The sequence below is a fragment of the Vombatus ursinus genome, unplaced genomic scaffold, assembly GCF_900497805.2.
Source record: "Vombatus ursinus unplaced genomic scaffold, bare-nosed wombat genome assembly UNPS02014802.1, whole genome shotgun sequence".
Classification (NCBI taxonomy): domain Eukaryota; kingdom Metazoa; phylum Chordata; class Mammalia; order Diprotodontia; family Vombatidae; genus Vombatus; species Vombatus ursinus.
Genome location: NW_020954580.1, coordinates 31,524,960 through 31,539,277, shown reverse-complemented (window position 1 = coordinate 31,539,277; position 14,318 = coordinate 31,524,960). Strand labels below are relative to the sequence as shown.

At 39.1% G+C, this 14,318-nt stretch overlaps 1 protein-coding gene across 1 annotated transcript in view; it reads right to left on the bottom strand.

Moving 5' to 3' along the window:
- OLFM4 (olfactomedin 4) overlaps nt 1–7,422 on the bottom strand; it is a 40,504-nt gene extending 33,082 nt beyond the window's left edge. Inside the window, exon 1 of the mRNA XM_027873728.1 lies at nt 7,309–7,422. Within this exon, the coding sequence (XP_027729529.1) occupies nt 7,309–7,389 (81 nt within the window). The 5' untranslated portion in view covers nt 7,390–7,422. The remainder of the gene's footprint in view (nt 1–7,308) is intronic.
- Nucleotides 7,423–14,318: the final 6,896 nt, after the last annotated feature.

Genomic DNA, 14,318 nt, shown 5'->3' with positions numbered 1-14,318 from the left:
TGAATTAGTAGTCCTCAAGGCAGAGTTTTGGGGGGACCGTAAAATTCATACCCATCTCTGTTATTGACCCCCAGTGTGCCCTCAGACAAGTTACATCATCCCTCAGGGTCAGTTTCCCTCACTTATAAAATGACAGACATCACATATCCCTTACAATTCTAAATCCTATGGTCATTATGCACTCTGGGAAACACTGGAGAAAATCCTCCTCCTGTACCCCAGAGAAGGAAAATCAGGATGCTTCCTCCCCATCCAGTAGTCACAACTGACCCAAATGGGTTAGCTCAGTCACTATCACAATGTAGAGGAAATAACAATGGATTTAGGTTTGAATCCTGACTCTGCTCTTTACCAATTGTGTAACTGGGCAAATCGTTTAACTTCGGTGGGACTCCATGTTCTCATTTGTAAAATGCGAAGGTTGGTCTCAATCAGGGCTTCTTAAACTTTTTCCACTCACGACCCCTTTTTGCTCAAGAAATTTTTATGCAACCCCAAGTACATAGGTATATAAAATAGGTATACAAATCAAACATTTACTGATACTAAATCATAAAGAAACTTATTTTAAAACAATTCTGTGGTATACATATAATTTTACTATTTATTAAAGATGAAGGCAAATTTGCATACTAGTAAGATGGATGTGCTTGCTTATTTTTACATAAAGAATTAAATCTTGGTGGAATATTTGATACTGCAGGACATAGAGCATCTTCAATGCTTTTCAGAGTTGATCGATATTTTGATTTTATAATTATCAATGCTGAGAATGCTGCTTTGCATAAATATGTAGTACAAAATGGCAAAGGTATGTTTAGGGCTATTTTAGAAATTGTTGGAAATTCTTTCCTAATCCCAAGCCAAAATTCATTTAATGATTGTGTATGTACAGTAAAAACACTGCAATCATAACATACAATCTCCAATCTGAGCTGAAGTGTTTCTGGCAACATTCATTGGCATTGCATGGTGTGACAGCAAGTACAGTGCAAAGTGAGCATGTCTTGTGTTCAGAACCAAGGCTGCAATGAACGTGGGTGATGCGACATGGGCAAGCACTGTCAGAAGCACCTCAGGTTCATTACACGTTGGATTTTGAATTCATTTTTGGTCATTGCATGTTCAGAAACCTTGTACTGTTGCTAGATTTTTCCCGACCCCCACATTCAGTTACACAGCTCCATGGGGGTCATGACCCACAGTTTAAGAAGTGCTGGACTCTAAATAACCTCTAAGGTCCCTTTGAGCTTAAATCCTTTGATGCTATGACCAAATCCTGACATAAGCTTCTCCCATCCAATTGAGTAGGACATTTTCTTCCTCTCTTAGTAAAATCATTCCCTAGCCAGTCCATTGCTACCTTGGCAAGAAGGAAATAGCTCCTATTTAGACCCACTCCCATCAGCTACAAGTTTCCTGGAGCTCCCATACTTCTAATTATATTTGTTTCTTAAAAAGAAAATGCATACATAACAAGTAACTAGATGACTACCTTTTGGTTGTCTGACCCCCAAATCCCAGGGACAATAAAGTGTGGGCATCTTTGACAAGCCAGGCAAATAAGTTGTAGATTTATAAAAGAGGCTGTTTTTCCAAGGTCAATTTAAACTCCTCAATGTTTGAGAAGAAGAAAAAAAGGTATTTTTCTCTATTGTAGAACTCAATATAACTTGCACAGGTTGAAAGTCAGGAGTCATGGGTTGTAAGGTCAGTTCTACAAATTACTTGCTATATGATCTCAAACAAGTCACTTCATTTCCTTGGGCCCCAATTTCCTTGTCTGTCAAATAAGGAGCTCACACTTTTGTTTAGGTTTGAATCCTGACTACGATGAGCCTTTTGAAAATAGTAGTAAACCTTTTGCCTTTAAATTGTCACTGGGTAGGTGTCAAACATAGTGCTCCCTAAACTTTAAAGATGCCTAGTGTTTCCATCCATCCATTTAGCTATTCATTCATTCATTCATTCATTCATTCCATTCATTCATTCAATTATTCAACACCTTGATCTTTGTAGGTGTTTAGGTCTTGTTTTTAATCAGAGTAGTTTGCAACTTGAAATAAAAAAATGTATCTTAGGACCATTTCCTAGAGAGCTCAAGGTAATTTACATTCCCTGGAGTTCATTCTACAGAATTAGGGCAGCTATTATTTTCTTCATTTTGTACACGGGGAAACAGATACAGAGAGGCTAAATTGCTAATGTTCATATTCGTCCTGACATTCTGGAGACAAAATCGCAATGGTTCTATTTCCCTGTGTCCTTTGTGAATATGGGTCTTATATTTCCTTCCTCACACTTCACCAACTCTACCCCTACCTTCCGGGCCTCCACACCTTGCAATGAAAGACAGAGGGGGAGAATACAGACTAGGCTTCCATCTCCTACACAAGCTGGAAAAATGCTCAGCTAGCACCCTCCTAAAGGGGTGGAGGAGAGCTGAGCCAGCCATGTATTTGTCTATAAAAAATGGTAGAGTGTGTGTGAATCTGAGGGAAACCTGTTTACAGAAAATTCATTTTAAAAAACATATAGTTTCTTTAAGACATCTAGGTTAATACTTAATTGACATTGCATATTTTTCAATGACAGTTTTGCCCTCTTTTGAGCCCCAATTAACATTTTGACTGCTATCACCGACATGATTACTAACCACACAAAGTCAGTCCTAGAAACCCTGCTTCTGACCTGAGCACTCCTTGGACCTTTGCAATGATTTCATCTGCTTGAGTTAACAGGTGCTTTTACTCAGAGCTCAGGGCTCTGAATGGCCTGAATGGCCTCTTTGAGAGTCTGAACAGCAGTGGATTGCAAAGTTTGAAAGGACCTGCTCCCCACAGCTCAAGTCTCAGGAGGTCAGCTGGTTACAGCTGTGATTACACGCTCTGTGTGTTCTATTTCCACCAACCACTGAGACCCCCAAACAAGCTAGAACTAGATGACCCTATAAACTAGACTTAGTCCATCAGGACCTCTGGGCCAATTCAGCTTCCCAGAAATTGAAAGGACATTTTTTCAAAAGTTCTACCCCTCCAGGTTTCTGAGGCAAGCATAAAAGAAAATGCATTATCTAGTACCCTTTAGCTAAAAGTGTAACATTGGACTCAGTCTCCATTCTATGTCCACTATAATAGGGTTGTGGGCATTGAAAGAAAAGCCAGTTTCTGTTGGGGGAAGGGCCAGGAAAAATGAGCTGCTGGTAAGAATCATCTCCCCTATCCCATCCATAGGAAGAGTGGGTCTGTTCCATATGACTCAACTCATAGGACCCTCATCCATGCAGGATCCTGTGATCCTGAAAGAGTAGAAACTTGGCAGACAAGCCACATCCCCTTGGAGCCAGCATTGTATTATTTGTGTAAGCTTGAAAGAAAGACTCAAGTTTAAAGACACTAATACTTTAGCAGTGGGGAATAATATGGCAAGGGATTTTGAAGAAATGACATCATTATAATAATTCCCCAAAAAAGAAAGAAAGGGGAAAAAAAGAAAACTTCAGACATATTTTGACCAAGGGAAGTTAATTAACTGAGCAATAAGGTGTTAGACTGTGCTTTCCCTTCTCTGGGAAGTCCTGTCAACTCAAAAAAAAAAAAACTGTAGACATCAAGAAGACTCAAGACAAACATCTAGGAACTACTGTCTAATGACTATAGTCTTGAAGTAGACCTGAAAGGCATGCAAATAGGACGTTTACCTAGCATCTCCTGCCTAGTACAGTCAGATTGCCGGCTCTGTCTTTGGGCTTGTCATCAGTCCATCGTGCTGCTGACTACAAAGTGGCCCATAAATTTGATCAGTGTCTCCCGGGAGATATATCGCTGCCCTTCAAGTTCAAAGCTGATGATGCTAATGGTAATCGCTTGCTCTCTGTGGCTAGTGCATAAAATTCACTTGAATGGAAAAGCTGAGCTAGAAGTTGAAGGAATGATCTCCTTCCCCTCTGCATTTGGAAAGGCAGGTGATTTGCCCCCTTCCCAAGGGCAAAAGGGAGAATTAGGGGCACCGCATTACAAATATTCCAAAATACTTGAAAAAGGTGGCATAACCTACTGCCAAATTACACAAGATAGAGCAAACAGTGTGGTATGGTGGAAAGAGCCCAAGTTCTGTAGATGGAAGACATGAGTTCACATCCTACTTCTGATGTTTACTAACCAACCTGTGTGACCTTGGACAAGTTCCTTAACTTCCCTCCATCGCATTTTCCTCATCTCTAAAATCAGATCATTGTTCTAGGTGGCCTCTGGGGTCCCTCCCAGATGTAGATTTATGATCCTATGTATTGGAAGAAAATTGTCTAGTTCCATTTACATCCACTATTTAGCCTCTCTGTATCTGTTTCCCCATGTACAAAATGAAGAAAATAATAGCTGCCCTAATTCTGTAGAATGAACTCCAGGGAATGTAAATTACCTTGAGCTCCCTAGGAAATGGTCCTAAGATACATTTTTTTATTTCAAGTTGCAAACTACTCTGATTAAAAACAAGACCTAAACACCTACAAAGATCAAGGTGTTGAATAATTGAATGAATGAATGGAATGAATGAATGAATGAATGAATGAATAGCTAAATGGATGGATGGAAACACTAGGCATCTTTAAAGTTTAGGGAGCACTATGTTTGACACCTACCCAGTGACAATTTAAAGGCAAAAGGTTTACTACTATTTTCAAAAGGCTCATTATACTTGAAAGTCCAAGGCAAGTTACAAGAACCCAGTTTGATGGCTTTGGAAAACTGGGTTTAAAATAGGAATGACACCTAGGTCTTAACAAAGAATAGTTGGGGGATGCCCAAAGATAACATAGATTCAAAAGCTATTTTATCCAGCAGAATAGTTTGCAGCTAGATGACAGGATCATGTATCAGGAGTCTCTGATAACTAATTTATCAGAGAGAGATAAGTAAACTAGAAAGAAAATTAAAAACTCTAAGCACGATGGAACTGCAATTTCTTATCTACATTCAAATCATTATCTCCTTGACATCTCCTCAGCAACCAATCAGCATTTTGGATTCTTCTGTATCCTGACCCACTTCTATCTAGCTAAGGGAGCTGACTTGTGTCTGACCCAAATGCTGATGTCTGATTGGCTGGCGAAGAGGGCTGATGAATGATTCATGTTCACTTTCCCCTACAGAAGAAAAAACAGCAATGAAAGCTAATCATATCCAAAAATATATTAAGGACATGTATTAAAGAAGAGCTTGAATCTGAGTTCGGGCTACTAAGAGTTATTGCCTTGTTTATTATGCTTGCACTTTTAGCCTTGTATGCTTGCTAAAGAAGATGGTCCTTTTAAAAAATAACCACCACCATTCCTATGTATACTCCCTAGAAAAATACAAAGATGCACAAAGAGATCTTGAATCCTTCCAAACCATGGTTTATTAACACAGATGTTTTAGCAATACTTAATATACAAAGAATTCCATTCATTCCTTTATTTCTACAAGGATGTAATCTAACCTGGATTCTTAACCTTTTGCATGTCTTAGACCCAGCATGGCAAAACTTTTGGACCTCTTCTCAGAATAATATTTTATATTCATAAAATAAAACCAATTATATTGAAATATAGTTATCAGAATATTTTTCAAAACAAGCTCAGGGACTTCAAGTTAAGAACCACTTATCTACTCAAGAAACGGCGTGTATTGTTTTAACATCATTGAATTTGGATGTCAGAAGAAATGAGTTCTAAATCCAGCTCTGCTATTTGCTACCTATCTGATTTTAAATAAGTCATTTCATTCCTCTAACTTCAATTATCATGTCTATAAAATAAGAAGCCTGGACTAAAAGATTTCTAAGGGCCCTTCCAATTCTAAATCTCCAGATCTTGGGGATGGAAAACCTGTTTACTGCCCCATTGGCTTTTCTCCATCCCCCCTCCAGTGAGACCCACACAATATGTAGACATGGGTAACTGTTCTTAAACTATGAAAAGTATTTGAGGAGAAAAATTACTACTGTTCCATTCATAGGATAAATTTTTCTAAGCTCCATTAGAAACATACAAAGAACCAGATACAGAGACAGTAAGATCAACTATTACAGTCATCCATTGAATTCTCCCTGATAAGAAAATAAGACTTGGGGACATGAAAACTGTCTTAAAGATATTATATTTGCTCTATTTGGCCCCAGAAGGCAGCACTAGGAGCTGGAAGTTGCAAAGAGGAAAACTTGGCCTGATGTCAAGAAAAACCTTCTAATAAGTGGAGATGTCCCAAAAGGGAATGGGCTGCTTTAAGAGGGGGTGCTACCCTCTCTGAGGATGTCTTTAAGGAGAAGTTAGATGAGCACTTATTAGCTCTCTATGTGAGTTGGACTACATAGCAAGCTCTGAAATCTGTGATTATGTGATTCCTCTCCAAGTTCAATGACTTTAAACCAATGGAGATGTACCAGCACAGAACTCCTACAGAAAGACCCAGTACTCATGGAGAGTTCAAGTCAATAAGAAGTTCTTGTTCTTGTCCTTTTTCCTTTCTTTTCCTCCACCTTACTATATCCCTAAAAGGAGAACTAGGATCTCCCTGTGTCCCCTTGCACTACCCCAACCCTCTAGGAAAGTGAGTTTACAAAGTTTTAAATGCAGCTAGCTCTACAGAAACTGATAAAGGACTGAATTTCAATGAAAATGTGCTTTCAGAAATACATCCTCCAGTTCATTACATGACCTCAGAGTTAGCAGGTCAGATAAGCTCTGTGCCTCAGTTTCTTCCTTTGTACAAATGGAGATAAAGATACCTATAGTGTTTACTTCTACAAGGTTGTTTTGAGGTTCAAAAGAGATAATGATCATAAAGCACTCTGAAAACTTAAAAAGTTTGCAAATTTTAAAGCACTATATAAATATCAATTATTGTTACTAATATTATCAGTTAATAATAGTCTAATCAAAAGGAAAACAAATGATAGTGTAGACAAGATGTTATCATGCATAGAAAGGGTGATGTTATTCTACTTTATTCTACTCTGAGGGGTCTCTGTATCTACTTTCTATTGGGGTCACTTTCGAGCAGCACCTAAGACATGGAATAAATTCTGCCCCCAAATTGCTTGTGTTCCAGCTACAGAGCTGAGACTTGACACCTTTTTCTATAATTATTAGTGAGGAGAAATTATGATTCTTTTATGGGGGCTGCACTATAAGCAAAAGGGGTCAAAATTATTTTGCAAGCCCATAAGACAAGGCAAATATGAATAATTATTGAGACGCTCGGAGAGTAGAAGGAAAGGTATTAGAGTAGATGAGAAAACACAAGGTTAGGATTGAAGGATTCTTCTTACCTCAGAGCGTAGCTGCCCAGTGATGGGAGTAGTCTGCAGGTGCAGGAAGGCTAGCAAGAGAGCTAGACCTTTAGTTTTCATCTTGCCCTCTATGCTGGAGTAGGCAATGTTTAGGGGAAGGTCTATGGAGGCTTTTTATAGTATTCAATGGGAATTTCCCTAAGAGAGAAATTCCTCTAAGCACATGACTTATGGTCACTTCTCACAGAGTGGTACACACACACACACACACACACACACACACACACACACGGATATGTATGACTCATGGTCCCACTTCATAAATTAGCGACATTATACACACCACACCAGAGTCAGTTATCTCCTGCCAATATTAACTTATGCAATCCTTTGAAAAACGCAATATCTGGTTTCCAGACCTGTACATTATTTGAACAAAAAAAAAAATACTGGAGCAAAAGAGTTCCTATGGGTAAGACCCTACCTGAGGCCACATGAAGAAAAGACATTTATCTATCTTTTCTTTTCAGTGCTTTCTTCCCATTGGTGGACATCTGTTACAAAATGGGGTGCAGACACACAATGGGGTTCACCAGTCAGTACCCAGAGATGCCCTCGGTGTTCTATAACTACCATTTCCAAATGACTCAGGGTCCCATGAATACTCACATAATTCGTTCTCCACTGCCAGAGGTGAGGAGAGAGAGCATTCCAAGCATGGGTAATAGCCAGTGCAAAAGCCCAGAGATGGGTGATGAGAGATGGGCGATGAGAGATGGGCGATGAGAGATGGGCGATGAGGCCCATCTGCCTAAATCATAGAGTGTATGGATTGGAATAACATGTAAGAAGGCTGGAAGACAAGATGAAACCAGGTTGTAAAGAGTTTTAAATGCCAAATAGAGGGGTTAATACTTGATTATTCGGAGGTAATAGGGAGCCACTGGAGTTTATTGAGTAGTAAGAGGATGACATGATCAGACTTGAGCTTTAGGTCTTGAGCTTTTGGCAGCTGCATAGTAAAGGCTGGATTACAAAGCACTTTATACACATCATCCCATTTGAGCTTCACAACCACACTGTTGAGGCAAATGCTATCATTAGCCTCATACTATAGATGAGAAAAATAAAGGTAAGTGACCAGGGCATGTGCTTTGACTTGTTCAGGCAGTACTAAAAATAGAATTGCCTCTTCTGACCAGTTCCAAAAGAACTCTAGCAAGAAGAGGAAATTTGTCCTCCCTTTCTTGAATTCCAATCCCTCTCATTCCCATCCCCAATCTCATTGGTACCCTTCCCCCATTTTAGCAGGCCCTACATTTAGGCATCTCTGTCTTCATACCCTTCCTATGCAATGCCTTCCTTGTACCCAATATAATACCGCATTCATTTATTGTTGTTCAGTCATTTCAGTTGTGTCTGATTCTTCATTACCCCATTTGTGGTTTTCTTGGCAAAGATACTGGAATAGTTTGCCATTTCCTTCTCCAGTTCATTTTTTACAGATGAGGTACTGAGGCAAACAGGGTTAAGTGACTCGCCCAGGGTCACACAGCTAGTAAGTATCTGTGGCCAGATGAGTCTTCCTGACTCCAAGCCTGGTACTCTATCCACTGCACCACCTACTTGCCCTATTTATTTATAGATGCAGTTAAAGTTTACAGAATGCTTAACTAACAACTACCCTATGTGGTTGGTAGTACAAATATTGTTGTCCCTATTAATAGATAAGGAAACTGAGGGGTTAAGTAATGGAAAAGGCACTGGATTAGGAGGTAGGAGACCTAGATTTGAGTCATGGTTATGTCACTTACATATTAATTCTTCTTGGCAAGTGCATTTATCTGCCTGGGCCTCATTTGTTTAATTATAAAAACAGAGATAGCACCTTACCTGCCTGAAAATAGGGAGATGATATCTCAAGCTTCCTTTCATCTCTAAGATTCAGGAATATATGATTCCTTTTTAAGTAAAAGAGGGAACAACCCTGGGTCTCTCCATATATTGCCTGCTATCTGAAGGAGAGAGCTGAGCACCCAGAGTCCCCTGCTCAGAGACAAAGTATTACACCCTGAATTTGTTTCTCTTATTCAGGTTGGAGAATAAGTCCTCCCTAAGCGTGGTTGGGAGTGCCTGATCTACCTCCCCATGAAATCCTCCTCTCTCTAGTTCCTTCAATCATTCCTCATATGATATGGACTTTATAAAGGACCCTCATTTTCCTTCCTACCCTCCTCTGGACCCTGTCTATCTTATCAATGCCCTTCTTAAAAGGTGGCACCCAAAACTGAATATAGTATTGTGATACAGTTGGAACAAATCAAAATATAGAGTGGTGACCATTTCCTTATTCTTGGATGTTATGACTCACCTAATGTCATCGAAAGTTGTATTTGGGATTGTTGTTTGGTTGGTTTGGGGTTTTGGGGGGTTTTTTGGCTGCCATATCACATTTTGGGGATGCTTTTAACTCCTATTGAACTTATATTAAAACCCCTATATTTTTATAAGATAAACTTCAGAATGGCCATATTTCTTCCATTTCGTGCATGTGATGTTGATTTTTTTAAGTATAAGACTTTAGCTTTATCCCTATTAAATTTCATCTTATTAGATTTAACTTAGTGCAATAAATCTTTCTTACTTCTCCAGACCTCAATTTCCTCCTCAGTAAAGTGGGGATGATTCTTTGTACCTGATTCTTTGTACCTGTAGGGACTGACCCCGCAGGCTGGTTGTAATTTTTAAATGGTAAATAAATGTAAAGCACTCTGTAAAGGGTTAATAAGATTGAAGTACAGAATGTAAATGTTGGCCATCATCCAAGGAGGAAAAGGGTGGGAATAATGACACCTACATTGACCACCTAAGAGGCTTTTTGTAAGGAGAGTACTTTGTTATACATTAAAGCATTAAGATTCAGGGTATTGTTTTTATGAATAGTGCAACAGTTCTCCCAGTCTCTCCTCCATCTACATACTACACATACATACACATACACAAACACACACACACAATCGTGGCCTGGGAGGAACAATCCTCCCATTAGGCTTATGGTAGTCTCTTCTCTTCTGTTTTTCTTTACAATCTTCAGAATAATACTCTAATTTATTCAGTAGCCATAGAAGCATGAGAGCACTGGTGATGCCTGGATAATGGGATTATTAATAATAATGGTTTGATCAGTCCCTCTGCAGATACCTTTGTTCTGAAGAAACAACAGATCTGCTAGTTATTACCTGACTCAGAGAGGGGAGAAAGTTCTCAGGGATGGAAATCACACAGTGTATGATTTATAAAATATATTCAGAAACTGTGTGTTCCCTCCAGTGTTAAGGGTCACAGTGAGTAATGGGACATCCCACACTTGCATCTTACAGGCTTTTGTTTTCATATCTTCTTTTTTATGGGAACATCCTAAAATTGCATTTCACAAACCATTGTGACATATGGGGAAATAGTTTTTGCCTCATATCAAGCATGATCCTGGAGTATTGACAAAATCAAAAGGAAATAACTCCTTGTACTTTTGGAAGATGTGTGTATGTAAGAGCTGGGTTTGGTGTCACCAACTCCTCAGTTTAGTTCTGTCCCCCAGGCACTCCCAACAACACTTAGGGAGAACTTATTCCCCAACCTGTCCCCCAAAACTCTATATGTCATCAAGCTAGATATATACATACATATATATACATATATATATATATATATATGATTCAATTAAACAAACATTTTTCAAGTGCTCACTATGTTTAAGGCACACACTGGTTCCTGGAGATATAACAATGGAAAATAATGTAGTCCCTGTACCCAAGATGCTTATAACCTAAAGGGAGGGGAGACAGGGAGAATCTAACATATATTTGAATAAATGTGACACAAGGTAGAGCATAAAGGGATATGGCCTATCCCACTGGTATCTAATTTAAAAAGGGACTCCTGAAATCTGTTGTTCTGTGCTCTCTTCAGAGGAAACTTAACTTTTGTATTACTATTATAGGATCACATGATTTAAAAATTTAGAGTTGGAAGAACCTGGAGCCAGAAGGGAGAAGGGAAAAGGAGGGCAACAGGGACATATCAGGTGCCTCCTGCGTGCTGGGCCCTGTGTAAGCACTTTACAGATATCATCACATTTGATCCTCACAACAGCCCTAAGAGATAGGCCCTATTCTTATCCCCACTTTACAGCTGAGGAAACTGAGTCAAGCAGAGGCTAAGTGATTTGCCCAGGGCCACTCAATTATTAAATGTCTGAAGAAAAGGTCTTTCTGATTCCAGGGCCCATGCTCTATCCACTGCACCACCTAGTTGTCTGACAAAGTTTTGTGTTCTAGTTCTTGGGCAAGTTCCTTGACCCTTTTAAGCTTCAGTTTACTTATCTATAAAATATGAGGATATATCTGTGTCATTATTCACGATCATGAACGTTATAATCATATAATTAGAAGCAGATAGAGCTAGATATCAGCATAAATATATGGACATATGCATTTATATTATTTTTTACCCTTCATAATATAGCAGACTCACATTTAAAATTGTGTTGTTTTCAAGTAAATTTTTTCCTTCTATAGCAAAACCATTAATACTGGTCTACTCCCCAGAGTTATTGAGAGGAACAGCTAATAGAAATGATTGGAAGACGTTGTCCAAAATGGGGGGGGTAGTCATAAAAATAGTTATTTTTAAGAAATGGAAAAAATTCAATGTGGAATTGCTGCTCAGTGGTTCAAACCAATGATGCACCCAAGCATATAGAAATGCCTGTTGGCATTTTCCGTACACTCAGACACCCTTCCAAGACAATGAAATAGCTCAGCTTCAACTAAAGTATGTACTTGTGGTGAAAATAGTCAACACCACAGACAACACAGACACCTCACCTGCCATAGGTACTGCCCAGAAACCAAAGACCAATGTTCCCAATATATTCTATGTCGTAAAGTGGGAGAGCACAAGAATTAATGGATAGCTTATTTTTTTGCAGTGGATAAGTGAATTAATTTTTCTAGTTAACCATTATATTTTACTTAGTTTTAGTGGCAGCCAGATTAACTGCAGAAATATTCATCTCCATAGGGCTGTCCATGATAGAAGGCTAGATCTTGGGATGTTGGTCCATAATAAAGAGCAGACGGCCGGAGCTCATCATCACCCATTAAGCCAAAGAAATTAGGATATACAGAATCGCCCTACGTACTCACACAGATAAAAACGTCACAGGCAACAGAGTATCCGGTAGCAGTTTATCCCACAAACGTTGGGCGGTTATGTAGCAAGAATTATGGGAACAACAACTGAACCATCTGGAATTAAAGACTAAGTTCCTGAAGCCCATGAACTGAGAACTCAATGAAATGAGTCACTGGTCCAATTATTAGGATAGACATGGAAATTGTGAATATCTTGAGAGGTGGTAGGCTGCCCCTCCTTGGAGGTCTTCAAGCAGAACTGACTTCCTTTTATATGTTATCTTCACCATTAGATTGTAAGCTCCTGGAGGTTAGGGACTGTCATTTGCCTTTGTTTTATCCCTAGTGCTTAGCACAGTGCCTGGTACACAGAAGGTATTAATGAATGTTTATCGACTGACAACCACTTGTCAGGCGAGTTAATGCAGAGGATCCCTCGCTATATCAGTTGGACTAGATGGTCACCAAAGAAGCTTCCAATCAGCAAATTCAGTGATTCAGCGTTGATATGGGGTACACTGGCACTGGTGCTGGGTCTTATTGGATGAGAAAATGAAAGCATCTATCTCTATGAAATCTAGGTCACACGTGTTCTGCCTGATCTCAAATGCAACACAGTCTCCAGATCCTCAGATGATCAGCAATTCAAAAAGTTCTTTAAATAATGAACACTGTGGTTGTTGAATTCCCTACCCACAATGATTTCTCAATAAGTCCAGGAAGAAAGGAGAAGAAAAGTTATTTCCAATGTCCTTTAGATAAAAGAATGTTGTAATTGAGCATTAAAGCATAAGGGATTACTTATTCTTCCTTATTGCAGAGCAACATTGTCTTAAACTAATCCCAGGTGGGTGGCTTTCATTATGCTATCAGCATACTGCTAAACAAGGAATTTCCAATAAGAAAAAAATATTTCCTCATTTGTTGACTTTTGAACTGAACAAATACTGATGCTATCTCAAGATTTCACAATCCTATTATTACAGTCTTACAACAAATTACTATTTTGTCCATCAAAAGCCCAATCTATTTCCAGCTCATGTTGTCCTTTTATTTTCTCAGGGGGCAGGGGAAGGAGGGAGGGGTATTAGGGCACTAAATTTGAAATGAAAGAACTGGACCTAAGATATGATATTCACACACTGTGTGATGATGGGCTTCAGAGGCGAGGGACTTAAATGTAAATTCTTGCTCTGCTGCTTACAACCTATGTAACTTAGGGTGACTTCACACCTGTGAGCCTCCATTTCCTCAACTGTAAAATGGAAATAATATTACCTGCATCCTATACTTTGTAGGACTGCTGAGAAAGCATACTGTCAACTTTAAGGCTACATCAGAAGTAGCATCGCTATTGTTTACTTTCATGGATCCATGATCTCCTAGATTTGGAGACTCCCTCCATTGGTGCAAATTGCAATTCATTCATGTCTTCTCATGCTGTGTGATTATGGATAGAGTGCTGAATCTGGAGTCAGAAAGCTCTGAGTTCAAATACAGCTTGAGATATTTATTGGCTTTATGACTGTAGGCAAGCCACTTAACCACTGTCTGTTTCAGTTTCCTCATCTGTAAAATGAGAATAATCATAGACCCTATATCACAGAGTTGTGAGGGTAAAATGAAATATTTGTAAAGTGCTTTGTAAACCTTAAAGCACTACATAAATGCTACCTGTTATTGTTGTGATTGCTGTTCTCCTATAGACCCTCCCCAGATAATCCTTCCAATGTTCCAGGGACCTTCCTCCAAAGATTTTTACATTTTGTGGGTACCAGTGCAGTACTTGGGTTCTCCGTGGCCTTCACAAAATTCCATTCTGGTGTCTTACTATGAGTCTTTGAAGACTCTTCT